General features: G+C 43.2%; 1 protein-coding gene across 1 annotated transcript in view; it reads right to left on the bottom strand.

Annotated features, from left to right (window-relative positions):
• Window positions 1–25372, bottom strand: part of LOC138811400 (TATA box-binding protein-associated factor RNA polymerase I subunit B-like) — a 63604-nt gene extending 38232 nt beyond the window's left edge. Inside the window, exons 1-7 of the mRNA XM_069999141.1 lie at window positions 25308–25372; window positions 23574–23672; window positions 18957–19044; window positions 16444–16541; window positions 15912–16007; window positions 9492–9639; window positions 2265–2421 (exon numbers count right to left, since the gene is read on the bottom strand). Of these exons, the coding sequence (XP_069855242.1) occupies window positions 2265–2421; window positions 9492–9639; window positions 15912–16007; window positions 16444–16541; window positions 18957–19044; window positions 23574–23672; window positions 25308–25325 (704 nt within the window). The 5' untranslated portion in view covers window positions 25326–25372. The remainder of the gene's footprint in view (window positions 1–2264; window positions 2422–9491; window positions 9640–15911; window positions 16008–16443; window positions 16542–18956; window positions 19045–23573; window positions 23673–25307) is intronic.
• Between the last annotated feature and the right edge of the window lie 569 nt (window positions 25373–25941).

Raw genomic sequence — 25941 nt, 5'->3', positions numbered from 1 at the left:
AACTACTTTCTCCCACTTAAGATTTATAGACTTTGCTGTCCACTTACAGATCATCCCGAGCAGGATAGCTAGCTCCTTGATCTGGCTTGGAAGACATGATTAGATTTATGTTTTTAAAAGATCCTTCTGGTTATCAGGAGAAAATGGACAGGAATGACACAAGACTGTAGACACAAGAGCTCTCTTGGGAAATCATGAAGTAATTCAGGTGAGGACAGAGATGCAGGGCATGGAGAAGAGAATGGCTTTGAGTGTTACTTTGGAAGTATGATTGCTCAGACATAATGGCTGACAGCATGTTGTTCAGAGACTAGGATGATCACTAGGTTTCTGGACAAAAAACAGGCCAGGCTCTATGGCATGTGCTAAGAACAAGAACACTGAAGAAGGAGCTGAACTGCTGACTTCAATACACCACAAAGACATCCACGTAGCTGTGTGCAGCTGGCAGCTGTAACGTGAGCACATGGCTTTGACCCTCAGCAGACAAGTCTGGGCTAGAGATAAAAATACGGGAGTCATCAGCATACAGATGATAATTAAAGCCTTGAGAGAGGATGATATCATCACCCTGTGAGGACATACAAAGCATGATGAGGTTTTCAACTTACAAGTAAAATTCACTGAATCATGAGCTATCTGCATGCAGTTAATCACACTTGAGAAAAGCCTTGTTACTTGCTTGATGTGGGCAAATTCAAAGGCTCTACCATCATTACTAGAAGCACTTTATTTAATAAAAGGGCCTAGTGCCAATAATGATGCTGATGACAACGATGACAGCGATGATGAAAACAAAAACAATCATGACTAGTACTGAGTTCTTCATATGTTCCAGACACAGTGCTAAGTGGCTCTGTGTAGTACTAATTACTGAAAGTAGTTACAACCCTATGAGGTAGTTCTTATTATCAGCCCCATTTACCAGTGAGGAAACAGGCAGGGAGAAACTGAAATACTTCCTCAAGGTCATATAGTGAATATGCAGCAGAGCCTGGAATTTGTTTCCAAATCTGTGTTCTTATAAGCACTCTATACACTGATTAAACCTAACATCATTCAAAATATGTACAAAGGAGACCTTGACAGAGATTACATTTCAGAATTCTGAACCCAGGATAACCAACTTTTCTAGTACCTCCCTTATTCCAGGACTTCTTGCCAGGCACCAAGGGCTCATGCCTATAATCCTAGCTACTTAGGAGACTGAAATCTGAGAATCACAGCCAGTCCAGGCAGGAAAGTCCATGAGACTCTTATCGCCAATGAATCACAAAAAAGCCAGAAGTGTATGATTTATTGAAACAAATTTCAGGAAATGGAAACATTTTTGTTTTGTTTTTGTTTTTGAAGTTACTGTTGGTGGTGGTAGTGGCAGTATTTGTTTTTGCTTTTAGATTTCTTTTCTTTGGGGGGGACAAAGGAACAATTATGCTATTCAGTATATACTATGTGCACAATAAACTATGTAATTTGTGGGTAGGGACAGGAGGGGGAAACTGGGGGAAAAGAAAAGAAGGGGTGACATTGTCCAAAAAGAAATATACTTATTACCTGACTTATGAAATGGTAACACTCACTGTATAGTTCCTCAATAATAACAATAAAATTGTATTTTTAAAAAGTCAGCAGTGGGGCTGGGAAGGTGGCTCAGTGGTAGAGTGCTTGCTTTGCATGCATGAGGCCCTGGGTTCGATTCCTTAGCACCACATAAGCAAAAAGAAGAAAAGCCGGAAGTGGCGCTGTAGCTCAAGTGGTAGAGCGCTAGCCTTGAGCTGAAGAACTAAGGGACAGCGCCCAGGCCCAGAGTTCAGGCCCCACGACCGGACCAAAAAAAAAAAAAGTCAGCAGCATGCTGGTGGCTCACGCCTGTACTCTTAGCCACTCAGGAGGCTGAGAATACTCAGAAGTATTGCCATTCAAAGCCAGCCTGGGCAGGAAAGTCCATGAGGCTCTTATCTCCAATTAACCACCAGAAAACTGGAAGTGGCAGGCACTGTGGCTCAAGTGGTAGAGCATTAGCCTTGAGCTGGAAGAGCTGAAGGACAGTGCCCAGGCCCAGAGTTCAAGCCCCATGACTGACCAAAAAAAATAAAAGTCAGAAGAGGAGCTGTGGCTCAAGTGGTAGCATGCTAGACTTGAGCACAGCACTGAGGCCCTGAGTTCAAACCCTAGTACCAACATTAAAAAAAAAAGATCCAAAGGCCATTCCCTTAGTTCACATAGGTATCCAGCAGAAGCATCATGCAGTAAGTTCAGCTTACCTCAGAAGATCTGAAAGAGCAATCGCCTCTCTCTGCCACAGCAGAGCCAGACCACAGAGAGCCAGCGTCCGCGGCACAGTCATCTTCACGATGCCCTTCTCCTTCCGGTCTGAGTACTCGACTCCATCAAGAGAGCCCGAACAGATGAACACAGACTCTTAGGGGGAAAAGCAAGATTTTTAAAAAATCAATTAACTGTTCTAGATAACAAAAGAACAGGAACTGAAGACATCTCAAAGTAGGTTATAATTGACCACCTTTGCACACACGTTTTGGCACTAATGCACAATGAAGGTTTAGAAGGAAATGAAGCAAATAGGCAGTGGAGCCATCTGTGAGAGCAGGAGAGGATGGGGCTCCAGAGAGACTTGAATGGTTTGAATTTTTAAATGGAAACATGAACAATTTTTCATCAATAAAAGGATGAACAATTACAAAGCAAAGTGAAAAATGAGCAAGTCCTTTAACCCAGGCGTCATTTTATAATAATGACCTCTTCTCAGGGGGACCCTGAAGCTGTCAAGCTAAAGCAGCACCTTCTCCCTTCCCATCTGCCAGGCCCCTTACATGACATTACTGTAGTCACAGCTGCTCTGTCAACAAGTACATATTTATCTCGTTCTCTGAGTTTTTTTTTTTTTGTTGTTGGTTGTGGGGCTTGAACTCTGGGCCTGGGCACTGTCCCTGAGCTCTTCAGCTCAAGGCAAGCGCTCTACCACTTGAACCACAGCACTACTTCTGGTTTTCTTATGGTTCATTGGAGATAAGAGTCTCACAGACTTTTCTGCCTGGGCTGGTTTTGAATGGCAATCCTCAGATCTCAGCCTCCTGAGTAGCTAGGATTACCGGCACCTGAGTTACTTTTTGAGGTCTGGGGAAATGATAGTGAGCAATATCTTGTCTCACTCAGAACTTTCTAGTAAACATAATGGACAGATGGTGCTGCATAGAAAAACAGCAATGGAAGGGATTCACTGATGGGGAGGGAGGCAAGGAGGAGAGAGGTGTTCTTTACATGGGTGGTCAGAGAGAGACCTCACTGGGAACATGACATCTAGGCAGAGGTCTAAAAGAACTCAGAATCAGTCCTGAGGGATCCAGGAAGGACACTAAGCACACCAGCAGAGATAAGACAGAGTGGGGTGTGGGGAGGAGCAAGAAGGCCAGCGTGGGGGGAGCTCCAAGAGTGAGTGAGGGAAAGTGTCAGAACACTATAGAAACTACAGTAAGAAACTACAATAAGAAACTACAGCAGATCCTTGGCGCCCCCAGCATATGGCTCCCAGCAGACCCCCACTAAGGAAAACTTGTGAATGCTCACAATGAATGACTCCAAAGTTCACTACTCTAAATGATATCCCTGTACTGTACAGGCAGAAGATGACAACCCCTAACTCGACAGTGTGTGGGGTAGGCTTCATCACTGTCACAGAAATTACTGTTGGTACACATTCACACTGCTCTTCATCTTTTGTGCAGATTTTTGGTTCATTTTTTCCTTAGGAAGACACTCGTAGCAGGTCACAAAAGTGACGAAGCCACAGCAGACAGTAATGAAGGAGAGCCTCGACTGAACCGTGTCACGTGTGCATAGGAACCTAACATTTTTGTTTGTGAAATTTGCTTTTTTTATTTCAAAAAACATTTTTACAATATGTTTGGTCAAAACCACACATCATAAACCCACACCTAAGGAAGGCCTTCCGTGTATTATGTAGTTTTGTGGAGCATTTTAGTTTGGATTTTATTCTAAGCATGGAAAGAACTGTCTGGAGAATTTTAATATGAGAACAGTACAATCTCTGTATGGAGAGACAGGAGGAGACAGGGGGCAGGTCGCTCTTCCACAGTGTTTGACAAGGAACGGCCCCAAGCACCTGCACTGTAGGTGGTGAGAAGTAGCTGAATTCTCACACATCTGAAAGCAGACCCTAAAGGATTTGGTGATTGTTTGGATGGAAAGTTTCAGAGAAAAAAAGAGACAAATTTAAGTAGAAGGCTTTCAAACTGAGAAATAACAAGAATGAAGAGACAAGGGAGATGACAAAAGAGCAGTGTGACAAGAGAAGTCACTGGCCAGGCATGTGACATAGCTTATAATACTAACACTTGGGACTCAGAATTGAGAGTTCAAGGCCAAACTGGATCACACAGTAAGACCCTGCTTTAAAAAAAAAGGATCAGGGAAGTGGCGCTGTAGCTCAAGTGGTAGAGCGCTCTCCTTGAGCTGAAGAGCTGAGGGACAGCACCCAGGCCCAGAGTTCAAGCCCCATGACAGACCAAAAAAAAAAAAAAAAAAGAATCAGACTGCATGTTTTATCGGAGACAAGGTCTTGCTATATAGCCTAGCTAGGCTCAAACTTGTGATCTTTCTGTCTCTATCTCCAGAGAGCTAGAATTACAGTCATGTACTACCAATCTCAGCCAGAACAACAATGTTAAGTGTGAGCTCTTTTTAAATATGACAATGGAAATGGTGAACAGGTAACTGAATCTCAAAATCCTATTATTAGTAAGCCAAAACAAAAAGGATCTACACAATGAGACTCTATCTGAAAGAAAGAAAAAAAAAAGGAAGAGGAAAGAAAGAAAAAAGAAATGGGGCAGGGAATGAGAAAAAAAACAAACAAAAACCGAGCAGCAGGAAAGTATGTGAACAGGTGATTACTGCATTGACTGACAGAACTAGATCCAAGCCAGCAGTGGGAAGGCAAAACAAAAGCAACTTTTCACTAGGGAAACCCTTACAGAAGGTTCAGGCACTGGTCAAACCATAGCCAGGAAACTAGAAGGAAGGAGGACTAACACCAGGAAGAGAGCTTGAAAGTCTGATAGATTCTTACCCCACGTTTATGGTGACTGTGACTAACCTTTCCAACCACAGCAGAACACTAGAAGTGTTGTCTCAGGTTTAGAAAGTAAGACAGAGTCCCTAGAAGAGGGTGTGTCAGTCCATACACAGGGCAGAACTGAAAACTGGAGGATTAAGTTTACATACTGAGTACTTCAACAACTCCCCACTCCCCCTTCTTCCCACCCAGTTCCCAGAACACTGATAGCCAAGATTATGCGCTTGCAAAAGAGACTACTCAGAGAGATTTCTCTGGAGAATCTGATCAGCTCAGGGGGAAAAGATTTTAATATGATAATGATTGAGGATCACCAAAAAAATAACCCAGCTAGCTCATCCCTGGGTATGGAAAAGAGCTGACAAGACTCACCGTGGGTTCAGTTTTCTTCTCCTTTTTTTCCCAGGGCCAAAGTCATGTGTATACAAAACCCACATTCTACCAGAAAGTCCATTTCTAAACAAAAGCCATCTTAGGCTCACTACTTAAAGAAAGGCTCTAATATTAAAAGACCCATAAAAAACAAAGGGACAAATAATATCCTTTGTGAAATTAAAAACTAAAAGGTGTTCCATGCAAATGGGTGAATAAACCAGGAAAGATGATGAAAATAGGGCCCAGGAAAAATGTAATACATAGGGAGGTGACAGGATCTCAGGAGGGCAATAAGAAGAGATCATGAGGCCAGCTGGGTCACTGTGTCTAAAGACACTGCTCTAGAGCAGCGAGAACATTGGGATTCCTAAGAGGCTCCTTTCAAATACTGACAAGGTAGAGAAAGGAGATTCTAAGAACTGGTAGGAAAACCGAAGATATATTAGAAACAAATTACAATTAAGCAATAAATAGAAAGTGAAATAAATAACAAAACAAAAATGATCAGATCCCAGGCTGGATGCTGGTGGTTCACACCTGTAACTCTAGCTACTCAGGAGGTGGAGGTTGGGAGGTTATGTGCAGAGGCCAGCCCAGGTAAAAAGGTTACAAGACTTCATTTCAACTGATAGCTGGGAACAGTGGCACATACTGTCATCCCAGTTGTGTGAGAGACGGAGATCAGGACAATCACAACTTCCAAGTCAGCCTGGGCAAAAAAGTTCACAAGACCCTATCTCAACAATACAAGCTGACGTGGTGGTGTGTACGGCAGGAAGCATAAGTAGCAGGATCGTGGTCCAGGCCAGCCTGGGAAAAAATAAGACTCAATCTCAAAAATAACCAGAACAAAAGAGGACTGAAGTGTGATGCAAGTGGTAGAACACCTGCCTACAAGTGTGAAGCTTTGAGTTCAAACCCCACCAGCACCACAATTTGCTCCGGGAAAACCAAAGGATACACACAAAATAAGGTAACCTTAGTGAACTACATGTTTTAGTTAAGAATAACATTTATACATTTACAATCATTTGACACCAAATAATGTCATAGTAAAATATTGCACCAAGAAGAATGAAACATACAGTCATGCTTTGGTGCCTATGTGGGGAGAAGAGGCAGTGAGGAGTGCACCAAGGAGCTAACGCTTCATCATCCACAGTGGGAAGTCTTCCCCATCTAATGCATGTGATACAATGGTGGGCAAGTTACACAACTGTGGAAAGTAAATGCTTCTAAGAAACAGAACATTTTGGGGGTCAAAAGACTATACTTCTGTTATTAATATTGCTGTAATTTTTCATAACAAGATGGAAGACTATCTGAATTACATATGTAGAAAGTGTTGGTGAAATTATCTAAAGAAGAACGATGCCACACATGGTACCTCATGCCTGTAATCCTAGCATTGAGGAGACTGAGACAGAATGATTTCAAGGCCAGCCCCTGAGTTCAAGGCTAGACTGAGGGATATAGTGAGATGATCACTCAAAACAATACTATCAAGAGTAAAGAATGAAGGGATAGTTCACATTAGGAACAAGATAAAACAATAAAAACTGTTACTTTGCTCCATATGAAGAAGAAACTTTCTGGCTGATCTATTATAGCAGTAGTGGTTATTTTGGGGTGGTACGGTAATGATTTTATTGTCTTTGAAACGATCTTCATTTCATAGGATTATATTGAGTTGTTATACCCATAATTTAGTTATTTCATTCTAAGAACTAAAACAAAGCTTTACAGATTAAGAAAAAAAAAAAAAGCAACAAGCAAGCAGTACTAGGGGCATGGGTCAAGTGGTTATAGCACCTGCCTAACAAGTACAAGTTTAAAAGCAAAACAAAGTAGGTTAGGAAAGCAATCAGGGTACATCAGAAAGAACTATCTTTTTTCCCCTGAAAGGACTGGATGATTTTAGAGTGGTAGTCTTCTAGTCTCCTGGGACCATGTTCAGGCTTGTCAGAAAACATGAAGGAGAAAACTCCAGAGATTCATTTCTGCTCAATAATTCTTTTCCTTTACTTTCTTTTCTTTTTCTTTTTAGCCATAGGGCTTGAACTCAGGTCCTGGGCACTGTCCCTGAGCTCTTTTGCGCAAGGATAGCACTCTATCACTTTAAGCCACAGCACCACTTCCTGTTTTCTGGTGTTTACTTGGAGATAAGAATGTCATGGTTAACTTTTCAGCCCAGGCTGCCTTTGAAATGCAATCCTCAAACTCAGTGCTAGTGGCTCCAGCAGGTAATCCTAGTTACTCAGGAGACTGAGATCTGAGGATTGCCATTCAAAGCCAGCCCAGGCAGAAAAGTCAGTAAGACCCTTATCTCCAATAAACCACAGAAAACTGGAAGTGATTCTGTAGCTCAAGCAGTAGAGCACTTGCCTTGAGCTGAAGAGTGCAGGGATAGCACCCAGGCCCAGAATTCAAGCCTCACGACCTATGACAACAACAAAAAAAAGTGCAATGCAATCCTCAGCCTCCTGAGTAGCCAGGATTGCAGGCATGAGCCACAGGCACTTGGCTACTCCTCAATTATTCTAAGATTCTAATACTACATTTCTTCAAGACAAAAAGTTACTCATCTGACACGTGTGTCCCTGTACAGTCCAGAAAGAATTGAGGAGGAGGCTTGCAAAACCAAAATAAAACAATGTCTAGATAAGGACTTTATCCTTATGTTTAAAACTCACATAAGCATATTTAACTCAATTTCAATAAAAATTCCCAACATCAAAGGAAGAACACTATCATCACACATCAAGATTCTTGTAACTGGGGTTGCAAGCGTGGCTCAGTTGGAAGAGCACCAGCCAATGAGCAAAAGTGGCAGGCACCAAGCTCAAGTCTTGGTCTTGGACCTACACAACAACAACAAAAAAAAGAAAGAAAGAAAGAAAAAAGAAAAAAAAAAGATTCCTGTAACTTAAAAACCTGGTAAGTCCACTGAGGTGCTTTCCACCACGATTATGTTTTTAAAATGTTGCAAGGGAATAACTAATGTGAATACACGCATTAGAGAAAAGGTCTATATTTATAAACTTAAATGCACATCTTGTCTATTTTAAGTTAGAGGATTAAACCAGAAAGTAGACATATAAAATTGTTTATGTGTAAACTGTACTTAGCTTGTTTTAGTCTATGCTTAGTAATTGAGCATATCATCTTTGGTTCTTGTCTATTTCATCATGTGATAAAGGTGTAACATTTTTCTGGGTCAACTTTATTTGAAAACTCTAAGCTTAGATGTATGTGTTGGTACTGGGACTTGAACTCAGGGCCTGGGCTCTGTCTTCCTATGTGTGCTCTTGTTTGAGCTGGTCTTTCTGAAACCACTTCATGTCCCTGAAAACCACACAAAAACACTTTCCTGGAAGCATGCCTTTTTAAAAATTGTGCTGAGAGTTTACTTAATTCACTTTCTTTTAGCCATAGGATCTGGCAAGTCATTTTTCCTTGCTAAACCAAGTTCTCTTCCTTAATCTTTATCAGAAACTAGGACTCAATTATTCTTTTTTTTTTTTTTGGGTCCAGTCGTGGGCCTGTGCTCTGTCCCTCAGCTCTTCAGCTCAAGGCTAGCTCTCTACCACTTGAGCCACAGCGCCACTTCCGGCTTTTTTCTTTTTGCTTATGTGGTGCTGAGGAATCGAACCCAGGGCCTCATGCATGCAAGGCAAGCGCTCTACCACTGAGCCACCTTCCCAGCCCAGGACTCAATTCTTCTTTTTTTGGGGGGGGGGTGGGGGGGTCCGGTCGTGGGGCCTGAACTCTGGGCCTGGGCGCTGACCCTCAGCTCTTCAGCTCAAGGCTAGCGCTCTACCACTTGAGCCACAGCGCCACTTCCGGTTTTTTTCTTTTTGCTTATGTGGTGCTGAGGAATCGAACCCAGGGCCTCAGGCATGCAAGGCAAGTGCTCTACCACTGAGCCACCTTCCCAGCCCTCAATTCTTCTTAAGGTGCAAAATAGCTTTAAAATTCTCAACAGTCTGGTGGTCACGTTTACCTGGTTGTGTTGCTCTGGTGCTGGGGAAATGCTTTGAGGTCTGGGAGTCAGACAGAGACTCGGCTCCGCTTTCAGGAGCCCAGGTAGAGTCGCTGAGCAGCTCAGGCTCGCTAGCCCAGTCTGAATGTGGCAGATTATCTTCTAATACCTGTTCACAAGATAATGTAATTAAGTTCACTGCAAAAGTGTGTAGAACGGTTATTTCTGTGAATTTAAGCAATCCCTGGCCACTACAAATACTATATAAGAAACCACTTCAGAGAACTGCACTGTCAGCTGAGTCCTTGCCTCTGAAAGGCCTTGCTGGTGGAACACAGTCCCTGACAGCGGCCACCACCTGCCTCAGGTCCTCCCAGTCTTCTGGAAGACCCCTTTGCAGCACTAGTGAGAACAGGGTGAGAATGGTGAAGCACTGAGCATCCAGCCTGACTGCATACTGGCTTCTGTCTATTGAACCTAGCTGGGAATTTTTACTTTGTATCTTGCTAATTCCATTTCTCCTGTCCGAACTGTGTCTTCTCCTTTCAACTCATTACTGCTGTCTTTCTACCCGATTCTTCTTCAATGATTTTCCGATAGCACTGTTAACAGCCTGTAACTGACAAGAACATACTCTCATACCTTTGATTATCAGACATGTACTACTGAAATGGTAGTGTCTCTACAAAAGCTGGTATTACCTTGAGGAACTGGTCAAAGTAAAAAAGCTAGTGGCTCACGCCAGTGGCTCATGCCTGTAATCCTAGCTACTGAGGCTGCAATCTGAGGATTGTAGCTCAAAGCCAGCTTAGACAGAAAAGTCCAAAAGACTCTTATCTCCAATTAACCAGCAAAAAACAAAACAACAACAACAACAACAACAAAAACCTGGAACTGTGGCTCAAGTGGCATAACACTAGCCTTGACAAAAAAAGAAAACTAAGGGACAGCACCCAGGACCTGAGTTCAAGCCACCCACCCAGCCCCAAACTGACTTGTTTAGAGGCTTTCAAGAGAATGAAGCAAAACCCATCAAAGGATGGGATAATGCAAGCATCCTCTGCCAAGCACGTCCCCTCCCGGTAGGCAGGCCACACGAGGGGAGAAGTATGTCACAAATCGGGCTGAGAATCATGGGCTCACTAAGAAAAGTGAAGCAACCAAAAGAAAATCTCATGGGTTCCTGCAGGAGACCAGCAGCAGCAGCAGCAGCAGCAGCAGCAGCAGCAGCAGCAGTGTCAGCATGTCCTCTGCTCTCTTCCCAATTCAGGATTATCTAATCTCCCATCCAAAGCCAGATTCTCTGTGTGCCCTCTCTGCCTCTTCTATTCACTTCTCTTCTTCTCCACCTTAATGACTGCTTCTCTCCTAAATCACACTAACAGTACATAAATATTACTTATCTTACTTAAAAAAAAAAAAAAACAAAACCCACAGCTGGGCACTGGTGGCTCATGCCTGTAATCCTAGTTACTCAGGAGGCTGAGATCTGAGGTTCACAGTTCAAAGTCAGCCTGGTCAGGAAAGTCCTGAGACTCTTATCTCCAATAAACCACTAGAAAGCCAGTAGTGGCGCTGTGGCTCGAGCAGTGGAGTCCTCGACTTGAGCTGAAGAGCGCAGGGACAGCGCCCAAGCCCAGTGTAAAAGGGCCATGACCAATAAATAAATAAATAAATAAATAAATATCACAACTTGCCTTTCATCCCAGTACCACACAATTTGCAGAAAATGCCTCAAGAAAGTTCAGATTTGTGCTTACAATCTCTTCCTGACCATCTCACTCTCCATTCCAGCATCCATCCAACACTGCTACCCCAGTTTATGATCAGATTGTAGGGCTCTCTTTTGCTGACCATGTGACACACTTAATCACAACGGACCACAGCCTGTGCCTGAATACCATGTCCCTCTTAGCTGACCTCCGACTGCACAAACTGCTCCTGGCTTCTTTGCTGGTTCCTCTTTTATCCTAAGCCCTAGTGACCTGGAGCTCAGTGCTCAGTCTTCTCTGTTCATGCCTTGGTGAGTTCAAGCAGTCTTAGGGTTTTTCTTTTTTTCTTTTTTCAAGTTTCAGAGATTTATTAATCAGTGTAATAAATCCAACAAATCAACATAATTATGACATGCATTTACAGGAGATATTTCCTGGCGAAGTGGAAAATTGTGCGGATGGCTTCTGAAAGACCTTCATTTTAAGCAGCATTATTGTGACTTTTTTTTAATTTAGAAGTCTGGACCTTCTTTCTTCAGTTTGCTGTAGTCCACATTCACAGAGTAGAACTTGTACTGATCATTGGAACCCAGTTTGTTCCAGGGTTCTAGGTTATTCTTCCTGTCCCAACAAACATCGGATTGAACAGGGCCAGGTGTGCCACATACAGGGCTGCTCCAGTGCCTCCCGCTCCAATAAATACAAAGAGGGGGATCAAGCTCGGATGCTTCTTGGCCTGACTGATGATCTGACGGAGCATGTTTGCAGCAGAGGCTTGACGTTCAAAAAGGATAAACAAACGTTCCAGGCACGAGATTAAGCCGTCTGCAAACCCTACCCGGGGTGGACGTCCAATAGTCTTAGGGTTTTCAATCCCTTTTCAATCCCAGTCACTGTAGTTTAACTCTCAATGTACTCCCTTCCCCTTATTTCCACACCCTTGCATCAAGGTGTATGTTACAGTTTGTCTATACTTAACTATGCTACCTTGTGGCATGTCATAATTTAGTTTATGGCATTCTTTTCTTTCTTTCGGTACTTATATTTTTTTGTCTGCGTTATGAACTACAGCACTTTAGATTTGATGATTATGGTGTAAACTGACAGCTTTGAAACTGCTATCTCAGACTTTCCTGAACTGCAGACTTGTACTCGACATTTCCTCTTGGATGTCTATCTAACAGCTGTCTCAAACTTAACACGTCCGACACCGAACGCCTGATCTTCCTGTTCCACCTGCTGTTTCAGGTGATGACAATTCCTTCCAGCTGCCCAGGCCAAACCCCTGTCATCCCCGACTCCTCTCCCACACCTCACATCTAGTCCGCTGGCTCTATCTCCAGTTTATTTCAATCAATCCTAACACTTGTCACTTCCATTGCTCTCATCCTCTCCCAGGGCCCTCAGCACTCTCACCTGCAGCGGTGCTTTGGTGTAGGTAGGAGGCACCTAGGGACCTGTAAACATGCAGATTTGGGTTCAGCTGGCCCAAGTGAGACCTGAAAGCCAGCTCCATGGTGACTTGCCAACTCCTCAGGCTCTCTTTCTACACCAATCCTCATTACACAGCACCTCTCTTTGCCCCCCTCTCTACCCTGCTTATCATCACTTCTTTTTTTTTGTTTTTTGGTGTTTTTCTTTTTTTAATTCCTGAAGATTCTAGAAACTCATCTCATCCAAAATCCCATAGCTCAGAACTAGGACCAGGATTCAAATGCAGGCCTCTAGAAGAGCTACATCCAAAGTTCTAAGGAAATAACTAGTAGCCAGGTATGGTGGCACAAAGGTATAATGCCAGCACTCAGAAGGCAGGTGCAGGAGGATTGAGTTTGAGGCCAGCCTGGGCTACAGTAGAGAGGCCCTATCTCTATAAACAAAACAAACAAACCCACCCAAATACACCGAGAAGACTAAGCTTCGATTTTTCTTTCCCTTGTAGTGTTAGGATCAAATCTAGGGCCTCAAGCTAATATGCAAGTATTCTACCTTTCAACTAAATTCACAACCCTTAAACTTTTAATTTAAAAGTAACTGTTTCCCTTTCTTTCAAGAGTGCTGATCCTAGAGCTTGAACTCGGCCTGGGCACTGATGTCCCTTAGCTTTTTTACTCAAGGCTAGCACTATATCACTTGAGTCATGGCTCCACTTCTAGCTTCTTGCTAGTTAATTGGAGATAGGAGTCTCACAGGACTTTTCTGCCTGGTCCAGCTTTGAACCACAATCCTCAGATCCCACCTCTTGAGCCACCGGCTCAGTCTATACTTGTGCTCTTGCAACAAAATTTATGTAAGTTTATATAAAACTTCTACTTCTTTACTTCTTATCAAGATTTTTAGTGTGATACTAATACTGTTTTCTATTGAGGAAAATATATGCAAATGATTATGAAATTTTTTTCTTATTTCTATTTTACCCATATGTTCATTCATATACCAACAAAACTGTCACACAGAATCCCAGGTTCTGATTTTTCTTTTCTATATATGTTTCTTTTTCAGTTACAGTGCATAAAAAATGTAAATACAAGCTGGGTGCTAGTGGCTCATGCCTGAATCCTAGCTACTCAGAAGGCTGAGATCTGAGGATCATGGTTCAAAGCCAGCCTGGGCAGGAAAGTCCATGAAACTCTTATGTCCAATTAACCACCAGAAAACTAGAAGTGGCACTGTGGCTCAAAGTAGAGTGCTTAGCTTGAGCTGAAGAGCTCAGGGACCATGCCCAGGCCCAGAGTTCAAGCCCCAGACCAAAAACAAACAAACAAACAAAAAACCCTAAATACATAAGCTACGAGATTTTAAGATCAAGTTATTATTAGCCTGGAAAATATTTTCCTTTTATAAAGTGTCACCTAAAAATCACATACAAGTATTTCTTGACAAATACATGTCAAGAAAATACCAAGAGGATAGTGTCATAACTATTATTATTACACGTTGTAATTTTCTAGTAAACTGAAGTAACTTTCCTTAAGCTTCTTTAAACTAATGGCTTCATATCTTAAAAAGGACATTTCCCGGGCTGGGAAGGTGGCTCAGTGGTAGAGCGCTTGCCTTGCATGCACGAGGCCCTGGGTTCGATTCCTCAGCACCACATAAGCAAAAAGAAAAAAGCCGGAAGTGGCGCTGTGGCTCAAGTGGTAGGGCGCTAGCCTTGAGCTGAAGAGCTGAGGGACAGTGCCCCAGCCCAGAGTTCAGGCCCCACAACCGGACCCAAAAAAAAAAAAAAAAAAAGAAAGAAAGAAAAAGAAAAACAAACAAACAATTTGTAGGACACCAGTGACTTACACCTGTAATATCTAAGAATCAGGATATGCACACAGCCCAGGCATGAGACCTTTACATCCAATTAACCAGCAAAAAGCCAGAAGTAAAGCTGTGGCTCAAGTGGCAGAATGCCAGTCTTGAGAAGGGACAGTGCCCAGACCCTGAGTTCAAGCACAGACCATTATAAAAAAATAAAGTAGCCAGGCACTGGTGGCTTACGCCTGTAAAACTAGCTACTCAGGAGGCTGAGATCTGAGGATAGAGTTTCAAAGCCAGCCCAAGCAAGGAAGTCTGCAAGACTCTTACCTCTAATTAACCACCAGAAAACCAGAAGTGGCACTGTGGCTCAAGTGGTAGAGAGCTAGCCTTGAGTTGAAGAGCTGAGGGACAGTGCTCAGGCCCAGAGTTCAAGCCCATGACTGACAAAAAGAAAAAAAAAATCTCTGGTATGTTTATGAAGTAGTTAAAAACAAACTCCTAAAAATATATATGCTCTGCTGGCAATGGGGGGGGGGGCACCCAGATTTGTTTTCCTTCACATCAAAGATTCTGAAAAGAGATAACTGAGCTCTATCTTAAAATGCCAGGTAAAGTAGATATCATGCGAAGGAGTAACACAGGCAAAAACACTTCTACTAGCACTGTGATGTAATTTTTTTCCGCTTCTAGGCTGGGGGTACAGTGTAGTGGTAGAGTGCTTGCTTAATACAAGGCCCTGGGTTCGAGTCTCAGCAGCTGAGAAAGGGCAAGGTTGAGGAAGGGAGGGAGGAGAAATCCCTTTAGCTCCCATCTGTAAAGTTAATTTAAAATTTTCTGGGGGAGGGGGAAGGAGATGGGAAGGGATAGGAAGGGGAAACAAAGAGGAGGCAACAATGCTTGATAAGAAATGTACTCATTATCTTGCCCATGTAATTGTAACTCCTCTGTACAGTATTTTCACAATTAAAAAACAAATTTCTTCATGTTAGCCGGGCGCCGGTGGCTCACGCCTGTAATCCTAGCTACTCAGGAGGCTGAGATCTGAGGATCACGGTTCAAAGCCAGCCTGGGCAGGAAAAGTCCAAGAAACTCTTATCTCCAATAAACCACCAGAAACTGGAAGTGGCACTGTAGCTCAAGTGGAAGAGTGCTAGCCTTGAGCTGAAGAGCTGAGGGACAGTGCTCAGGCCGAGTTCAAGCCCCACGACCGACAAAAAAAAAAAAAAAAAAAAAAAAAAAAAAAAAAAAATATATATATATATATATATATATATATATATATATTTACATTTCTTCATGTTTCACATAGTGTACACTGCATTCCAATGTCTCGATCAGGAAAGCTTCTTCTGGTCTATACCAGAAGTCTCTTCTGACAAGAAGTCTTTTGTCAGGTTAGTCCTGACAAGCATTACAATCACAGACACAAACGAAACACAAGCCCAACATCACTTCGTCTCACTCCCGGTTCAGACTCGTGGCCTACCTTCGCTTGCCTTCCACTGGTATATATTGGGTTTTTACAATATGCCTGCTTGCTCTTCTCAAGGTAGCGCTTCCAGAAATTATGTAAAACTTCATTCTAAAGAAAGAAGTGGTGGTTGAGAGTATGGTGACACATACAGGCACATCTGGACCAGAGAATCTCCTGTCCTTCACTACTGCCTTTGCCTGAATGCAGACACGTCTGCTTTTCCCTTAGAAGATCCTCATCACTATCACGTATATGGGAAACACTGGGTCCTTTCTTTTCCTAGTGCTGAGGGTTAAACTCCAGGCTTCAAAAGATCCCTCTTAATCTTAGATTTTAGAGAAGGAACACATTAAGATCACCTGACAGAAGCTCCTCCTTTTATTCATTTAGTAAATTAAGGATCAGAAAAGGAAACAATTTACACATGACTCCTTTCTGGTCAGGGCAAGCCACTGGTGTTAGGACTGGTCCCTCCTTAGTCTACTCTGAACCCTCCTCTTCAAGCAATGAAATGTAAAGCTAACATCTGGACAGACAGACTTACCTTTAACTCTGGGCCTACTCCGAGGGTCTTCAGGGCTTCTGCTTGGTGATAAAGTATGTACTGAAAACCTTCACACACATACCAATCACAGCCTTTCTCTAAATGACAAACAACGTATTTTACACATTTGTACCCTGATTTACTGTTATGTTCATGTACAATTACAATCTGTTAACCAGCTTGAAATTCTTTTCTACCCTTCTTTGAAAAGTGTTTCTATTCTATTCTTCCCTTCTCTTCCAATCTGGTAAATTTGTACAGGCATATTAAAACTAAGCATTTTATAATTTATGAGTTTATTTCCAATTATCTAAAGTTTAAAAAAATATTAACTTCAAAAAACAGAAAAAGTCTTGTGTTTAAAAACAAAACAAATAGGGCTGGGAAGGTGGCTCAGTGGTAGAGTGCTTGCCTTGCATTCATGAGGCCCTAGGTTTGATTCCTCAGCACCACATAAACAGAAAAAGCCAGAAGTGGGGCTGTGGCTCAAGTGGTAGAGCGCTGGTCTACAGCTGAAGAGCTGGAGGACAGCGCCCAGGCCCAGAGTTCAGGCCCCACAATTGGCATTAAAAAAAAAAACACAAACAAATAAAATCTAAGTTACAAAATATGAGCGAGAACTGGTGGCTCACACCTGTGATTGCAGCTACTCAGGAGGCTGCCATCTGAAGATCACGCTCAAAGGTATGCTTGTCAGGCAAGTCCGAGAGACTCTTATCTCCAACTTACCACCACACACACAAAAATGGTGAAGAGCTGTGGCTCAAGTGGTAGATGGTTAGCCTTGAGCAAAAAAGCTCAGGGTCAGCTCCTGGGCCCTGAGTTCAAGCACAAAAGAAAGAAAGGAAGAAAGGAAGAAAGAAAAAAAGAAGGAAAGAAAGAAGGAAGGAAGGAAGGAAGGAAGGAGGGAGGGAAGGAAGGAAGGAAGGAAGGAAGGGGGGGAGAGAAAGTGGGAGAGGAGCTTATTGGGTTTTTCTTTTTTGGTGATGGTGGTACTCAAGTTTGAATTCAGTGCCTTAGGTTTGCTAAGCAGGTACTCTACCACTTGAAGCACGCCTCCAATCCTTTTTGTTTTGGGTTATTTTTCAGATAGGCTTGGAACAATGATACTCCTATGTATGCCTCATGCACAGGTAGGACTATAAGCATGCACCAAACTAGGCTTGTTTGTTGAGTTGAGGACTCTCAACCTTTTACCTAGGCCACTCTCAAACTGAGATCCTTCTGATCTCTACCACTTGAGTAACTGGGATTACAGGTGTGAGTCTTCATGCCTGGCTTAAAAACGTATTTCTAAACAATACCTAGAAGAATTGTATATGAAAGTACTGTCATTGCGTCCAAAGATTTTCTTCCACTTTGGAATATTTGGTGAGTGAATAAGCAAATATCAAGAGCCAAGAGCTGATGGTACAGGACAGAGGAATAAGAACAGAAAATAAAAACAAAAACAAAATAACGGTTCAACGCCATTCTGTTCTTATGGAACTGGTCCTAAGTTACAGGGAAAAACTAAAATCCAGGGAAGGTCTGCCTAGGTGCCAACTGTGTGCTGGGCATTTTAAGCAGGCTATTTTTGTGAACCCTTAAAACAACCCTAAGAGATTATAAAGAAACCTGTCACCAAACAGAACACAGGTACTGTTTACTGTAAAGGCCCGTTAGACAAATGTTAAAATCTTTTATTCCTTATCGTCAAATACTGTAACTCTGAGAAGCGTATCAGCGAGGACTTTAACACACAGCTTGTGCAGTGGTGCTGACTCCCAGGTCCCTTCTCCCTGCACATGGCAGAGGACTACACCCTCTTCATTCCCCGAATGTCACCAGACAAAAAGACAAAAAAAAAAAAAAAAAAAAAAAGCAAAGCAAAAAACCTCCTAAAAGGTTTTGTTACTAGTAGAAGAATCTACTATTAACATTACCCTGGTTCCACACTTGAGAAGCTGGTCCTAGGCAGGCAGCCCAAGGACAGAAACCCTGCGCCTCAGACGCAGGGTTGGCTCATCACAGAGACATGGGACTAATGCAACAAGTGATCTTTCTATGCATACTCACGCTAAGGCTGTTGTAAGGGAAAACAAGCTTCCCTATTTGTTCAAAATTCAGTATGAAAAATGCGAGTTTCTGAAAGTTGAATATCATGTTTAAGTCACCCAACCTGATAATTCCATTGGCAAATCAATTTGGAAAATAAGCATTTTGCTTCAAAAACACAGAAAGTCATATTCAGAGGCAATAATAGAAGAATCTATGCCAGCAGAGAAAAAGAAGAAATGCCCCTTTGCTATTATTGTCTTTTGCATAATAGTTGCTCTACTGGAAATGCAACTCACCGACAGAAGCAGGGTTTTTGTACACACACACTGCTTCCGACTTTACCATAATTCTATACTGTATTATATGCTTTCAGATCTGGAATTTGCTCTGGAATCTACTTAAAATTCCACTCTATGTTAAAGATTCAACATTCATTTGAAATAAAGAACAGTAAGCACATATTAGGGTCTTACCAAGCTTTTTTTTGTTTTTCTGCCCCCTGCTGATGGCTTTTATCCTGGCATTTGGAATAGCCCCTGTGTCTGTAACTTCCTTAGATCTCTGTGGGAAACAAAAACAGGCAGTTTAGAAGAAAGTTTTACATCCCCCTAAGCACAAGTTTTCCAATATGTTTCTGGGAAGTATCAAGGATTCAAATTGTAAGTAATTAGACTACTTACCATAACATAAGGAAAATTATATAAATTGTAACATTCTGGTTAATCCTTAAGTTGCTTTTTAATTAAAAATGTATCCACTTCTAAAATAGGAATCCCAAACTGGAGCTAAAAGTAATTAAATTACTGGAACGATTATATGTGGAATATTTACATAGTCAATGAAAATATCTGCACATTTACAATAACAGGAAAAATTATTAATACAAATCTCCCTTTCCCCTCCTGTACACAGAAAGAGGGAGAGAAGGAGAGGGGAAGAGAGAGGGAGAAGCGAAAGGGGAGAGGGACAGAGACAGCTTAGAATAGGAAGCTGTTACTAAACTGTGTATTGAGATCACTGGTGGTAGGGGTTTTCATCTTCACAATTTCCAAATTTTCTCCAATAAGCCTGTGCATTGCTCTTATAATCATTACAAGAATCTATTAAGCTGGGCGCCAGTGGTTCATATCTGTAATCCTAACAATTTAGGATATCTGAAGGATTGAGTTCAAAGTCAACCCAAGTAGGAAAGTACATGAGACTCTGATCTTCAATGAACCACCAAAAGCCAAAAATGGAGTTGTGGCTCAAATGGTAGAACACTAGTCTAGAGGGGAAAAGCTCAGGAACAAGCCCAGGTGCCAGTGGCTCTCACCTATAATCTTAGCTACTCAGGAGGTTGAAATCTGAGGATCAGGGTTCAAAGCAGCTTGGACAGAAAAGTTCGTAAGACTCTCATCTCCAATTAACCACCAGAAAAATGGAAGTGAAGTAGTGGTACAAAGTGGTAGAGCACTAGCCTTGAGTGAAAAAGCTCAGGGACAGCGCCCCAGACTCTGACTTCAAGCCCCAGGACCAGCACAAAATTAATGAGTAAGTAAAATAAACATTTTATTAAATACCCACAAAATTCTTGAAAAAAGATCTACTTGTCTAAAACATAATTTAAGACCTCATTCTTTTTTTCCTGTGTAAAACACACTGGGATAAGCTGGTACTGGTGGCTCACAGCTGTAGTCCTAGTGACTCAGAAAGCTGAGAGCTGAGGATCATAGTTTGCCACCCCAGACAGGAAGGTCCATGAGACTTTATCTGCAATTAACCACCAAAAATCAAAGTGGAGTTGTGGCTCAAGTAGTAGAGTGCTAACCTTGAGCATGAAAGCTCAGGGAAAGTGTCTAGTCCCTGAGTTCCAGCCCTAGGACTGGCACAAACAAAAAACCCAGAGATAAATTTGTTCTTTTACCAACTCAGAATGCCTTTGCTCAGATTAGACAGAAGGCCTGGACCTGCAAGACATATAGAGTAAACTGGAGGACGATGACAGCAACAGAGCAATAGTTACAGCAAGCTGTACCACAACCTCCATGTTTCATAGTTGTAACCACTGTCTCACTGGCCCCTCCCCACCTGAGGATTTCAACACTACCTCACTCCAAGGAGCACCCTTCACATCACATTCTATGTTATGAGCATGCCTGCATGGCCATAAAGTAACCACTGAATTTGTGCAACAGATTTGCCCACTGTATGGAAGGGAGGCCCCAAGCTAGGATTATCTTCTCCATAAAAGATGGGTTGGGGCTGAGAATGTTCAGTGGTAGAGTGCTCCCCTAACTTGAAGCACTGGGTTCTCTCTATACTTATGTGCACACATACATATGTTCTACATATGCACATACATGTACACACACACATATATGTTTCCTACCTTCAAGAGCTATACACTCTTTGTTTTTGTTTTTGTTTTTTTTTTGTCGGTCATGGGGCTTGAACTCTGGGCCTGGGCGCTGTCCCTCAGCTCTTCAGCTCAAGGCGAGCGCTCTACCACTTGAGCTACAGCGCCACTTCCTAGAGCTATACATTCTTGACAACTTACTCCTTGTAGGCTGACAGTCTTTGATATGCAGAGCTAGGTAATGGTATTAGGATCTTTCAAATAGTTCCTTAAGACACAATCTTCCTTCTCATGTGCATTTTTTTTTTGTTTTTGCTTATGTGGTGCTGAGGAATCGAACCCAGGGCCTCATGCATGCAAGGCAAGCGCTCTACCACTGAGCCACCTTCCCAGCCCCCCATGTGCATTTTTTTTTTTTTTTTGTCAGTTGTGGGGCTTGAACTCTGGGCCTGGGCGCTGTCCCTCAGCTCTTCAGCTCAAGGCGAGCGCTCTACCGCTTGAGCTACAGCGCCACTTCCCCATGTGCATTTTTGCAGTACAAAGGTAACAGTAAGTAATACTACTCAGTGTGCATTAACACTAATTAAAGGAGAGGACCACAGTGAGTACATATCAAGTGCACAATCTGAGCATTTGTGTATGTACACACACACACACACACACACACTCATATATATATACACACACACACATATATTTTGAGCTACATGGGTGTATATCCATAAAATCATTGCCATAATCAAGAAAATGCTTACCATCACCCGAACAATTTCTTTGGTAAGTATGTATCTTGTTAATACCCTATCTTAGTAAGGAGACCATGAGCATTCCCTACACTCTGCAGAAAGATTACTATGCTGCGGGAAACCGTCATGGGACAGAGTTGTAAGCTAAATAACCTACTTTTCTCAAGGGAAATTTGTTTCACTTGTTTCATAGACTTTGACCAGGTTTTTTATTTCTTTCTTTCTTTTTAGAGTAAACAGAGGTTTGGGAATGTAGCTCAGTAGTAGAGTGCTTGCCTAGCATGCATGAAGCCCTGAGTTTGATTCCTCAGCACTACACAAACAGAAAAAAGCCTGAAGTGGCACTGTGGCTCAAGTGGTAGAGCACTAGCCTTGAGCCAAAGAAGCTCAGAGACAGTGCCCAGGCCCTGAGTTCAAGCCCCATGACAGGCTAAATAAGTAAATAAGCAGAATAAGTTTATTTTAAGGAAAGAAGCAAAACTCTGGATTTGTAAAAGGCCCCCAAAGAGGAGTCGCCAGGTTTTAATTTCTTAAAGTAGGAAGGGAAGTTAGCCCCTTTCACAACATGCTAAAGCTCAGTCACATTTACTTGTCCCAACCTGACTTCCTTAACTTTATGGTGAAGGTGAATTTGTTCTACCTGGCTCAGTAGATTTTCAGCAAATCCTTCTCTACGGAGAAGCATCCTGACATGGTTAGCCTGTCTAGCAGCAAACTGTCCAAACCCTTGATTATTTTGGTTATACTGGCCTGAAGCTATGGCCACCAGAACAGGATGTAAACTCCCAGGTGAAGGTAGCCCATCTACCAAGGTCACACCAGACAGTATCTATTTGAAGAAACAGGTGTGATGAGGTAAAATGAAGCCTGGAGTTGGAAAACTCAGGTTCAAGTCTTGCCTCAACACTGTGTGACTTTGGCAAACCCAATTTGTGAGCCCCACTTGTTCTATCTATGAATATATATTTATAACACCATATCTCATAAGGAGGAAATGAGATAAGAAATCATTTTGTTGCTGGGTTTGGTGGTACACAACTATAAATCTAGCTATTCAGGAGGCATAGATTTAGGAGGCTTCTAGCTTAAGACTAGCCTAGGCAAAAAGTTCAAGAGATCTCATCTGAATCAATTTTTAAAAAGTTGGCTGGGTGCCAGTGGCTCAGACCTGTAATCCTGGCTACATGTGAAGCTGAGATCTGAAGACTGTACTTTGAAGTTAGCCTGGGCCGAAGAGTCTGTGAGATTTTTATCTTCAATTCACCACCCAGAAGCCAGAAGTGTGTATATGGCTCAAGAAGTAGAGCACCAGCTTTAAGTGAAAAAAACTAAGGGACAGCACCCAGACCCAGCACACAACCACACACAAAAAAATATGGGCATGACAGCATGTACCTGTTATTCCAGCTATATGGGAAGTATAAATAAAAGACTATGCTCCAGACTGGCCAAAACATAAACATAAGACTCTACTGGAAAAACAACTGAAGCAAAAAGACCTGGAAGCATGGCTCAAGTGGTAGAGCACCTGCCTAGCATGTGCAAGGCCCCAGAGTCTAACGTCTAGTACCACCAAACTAACAAAAACACTTATAAGGTACTACACAAAGACAAAATAATAATGAAGGACATTTCCAATACTCCTAATGTTTTTTTCACATTTCATCTTCTGAATCACTAAGCTAGTGCAACACATTTAAAACTCTTACATACCAATAAAAATGAATGCATCACTTTCTAACTACAATGCTAATTATTTCTCCTTATATCATACAGTATCAAAAATTTATAAATGTGGCTCACACATACTCCCAAAATATCATTCTTGATCTGTTTACAAATGCCTTAAATCAAGAGTGAGCACTTGAAAATGACTTATATTCTCGGAATTTGGAAATGGTGCAAGTGATTAAAACACATCAATATGGGACAAACTAGGTATATGTCATGTTAAAACTGCAATTTCAAAAACAAAAGTGAATTCATAAATGGTATCTGTGACTTACCTCTGTAACATTGTGGCAAGAAGTGCAGTAATATTTGCCTTCATCAGTGAGACCCCAGGAGACAGCAGCACACTGGGAACAGCGTTCTTTAAACTCTTTCTATGAGAGAACACAGAGATGTTACTATCAAACCACCTTCAACACATATATCTAAACCCTTTGGCTCTTACTTCTTAAAGGGTTCCTAGCAATTGTATCCTAATACATGAAAAAAATCATAAACATTTGAACAAATTGAACTTCCAAATAGAACCTAAAAGATGACAAAATTAGAAATACCATTTGGAACTTCTCTAGGACACTAAAAAGAGTGCAAAGGAACTTAGACTTTTTTTGGAGTTGTTTCAAATTCTGATTCATTCACTGAGCAGTACAAAGGATATTAACTACATGTGTACTAGACTGGGTGATGAGACTCAATAGGGAGCAAAAGTCATGGTGACTACTCAGAGCATACATGTATGGGTTGTTGCAAATTTTTATCCATTTAGCATCTAGATATCAATCCCTCATTATCCAATTAACATTTTTTTGTACTTGTACTGGGGATGAACAAAGTCTGGGTGCTGTCCTTTCTCTTTTTTGCTCAAGGCTGCTGCTCTAATACTTGAGTCAAACCTTCACTTCTGGGTTTTTGATGGTTAATTGGAGATAAAGAGTCTCATCAACTTTTTTCTTGCCTGGGCTGGCTTCAAACCTCAATCCTCAGATCTCAGCTTCCTGAGTACCTAGGATTACAAGTCTGAACCACCAGCGTGGAGCTGAACTAATATTTGTTACCTATTATAAGGCCTTCTACCATCATGCTGTGTCTGTGCACACTTTTTTTAATATATCTTTTTTTTTTTGGGGGGGGGTTCAGTCGTGGGCCTGAAATCTGGGCCTGGACACTGTCCCTCAGCTCTTCAGCTCAAGGCTAGCGCTCTACCACTTGAGCCACAGTGCCACTTCCGGCTTTTTTCTTTTTGCTTATGTGGTGCTGAGGAATCGAACCCAGGGCCTTAAGCATGCAAGGCAAGCGCTCTACCACTGAGCCACCTTCCCAGCCTTGCACAAATACTTTGATTCCAAACTTATTGATGTTTATTATGATTGTTCTAACTATTGAATATTCGTGTAACAGCTCTAAAGTGAAGCACTTTATGTAGCAACTCAAAAATTCGTGACGACTCTGACAACTTGGGTCTATTGTTCAGTGATCCAGTATTGACTGACAACTACCGTAACACTTGTTATACAAAAACACATCTGGAGGAAGGAGCTGGTCCCCAAACCCGAACTGAACATCCCTGTAGCAGACATGGCCAAGACAGGTGTCTGCTCGCAGGCACTGGGGTTCCAGCCCCCCCCCCCACCTTAGCATGGAAGGGAACTGCAGGTCGCTCTGGATACACACCGAGCTGTGTGGGTGGCCACCCCACCAACCCAGAACTTCACCCTTCTCCTTAAACACGCCCCTAGCCACGTTCACTCCAGCCGTCTGGCCAGTGTCCCTGCCCAGAGCCTCCCTGGTCGGGCCTCCCCGCCAGGGCCTCCCCTCCCCAGAGCCACCTCCCCCCAAGTCCCCCGCGTACACGCGGCCCGCCAGGCCCACCCCGCGTCTCGCCCTCCTTTCGCAGAGATGCCCTCGAGCCGGCTGGCCTCTTCCTACCGCTGTGCCTCGACCTCCCTCCCCTCGCCCCCGCGGTCGGGGACAAGGCCCCGCCGCTTTCTCCCCCTCCCCCGCCTCCTCACCGCGTCCTCTCGGTCCATCACGGCGCCGCCCCCACAGCCGCGGAGTCCCGTTACCCCGGCAGCGAGGACACTTCCGGGAGCAGCGGGTGGAAACTTCCGGTTGGAAACTTCGCCCCTCACTTTAGGTTCTGCCGCACGGACGCCCTTGCGTAACGGAAGCCAGCCAATGACAGTCAAGGGGGCGGTGCCGGCGGGATTCGACCTTGCGGGATTCTCCGAGACCCGCGTGCGGGGCGGCGGCGCGGTGAGCGCGCTGCGCGAGCGCGGGGTCTCTGAGGGGAGCGCGCGGGGCTTTGCGGGTATCGCGCGACAGCCACCGTCCTGTTTGGGATTTTTAAATTTTCAGGGGCGCCTGTAACCCCAGCTGCTCGGGTGAGCGCTGAGGAGTGCGGTTCGAAGCCAGCCTGGGCAGGAACGTTCGAGAGGTTATCTCCAGTAACCACCACGGAGCCCGACGTGGAGGAGGGCCCCAGGGGGGAAGCCCAGCTCGGGGCGGGGGGGGGGGGGACGGGAGGGGGGGGGGCAAGCCGAGGAGCCGGCCCGGGCCCTCGGACCAGCCCCAAGCCAGAGCAGAGAGACAGGGAGGAGAGGAAGGAAACGTCCAGCAGACGGCTCCGCAGGCTGATGCTGGCTC

Source organism: Dipodomys merriami, unplaced genomic scaffold (genome assembly GCF_024711535.1).
Source record: "Dipodomys merriami isolate MVZ:Mamm:240054 unplaced genomic scaffold, mDipMer1.0.p SCAF_524, whole genome shotgun sequence".
NCBI lineage: Eukaryota > Metazoa > Chordata > Mammalia > Rodentia > Heteromyidae > Dipodomys > Dipodomys merriami.
This window is presented reverse-complemented; position numbering and strand designations above follow the sequence as displayed.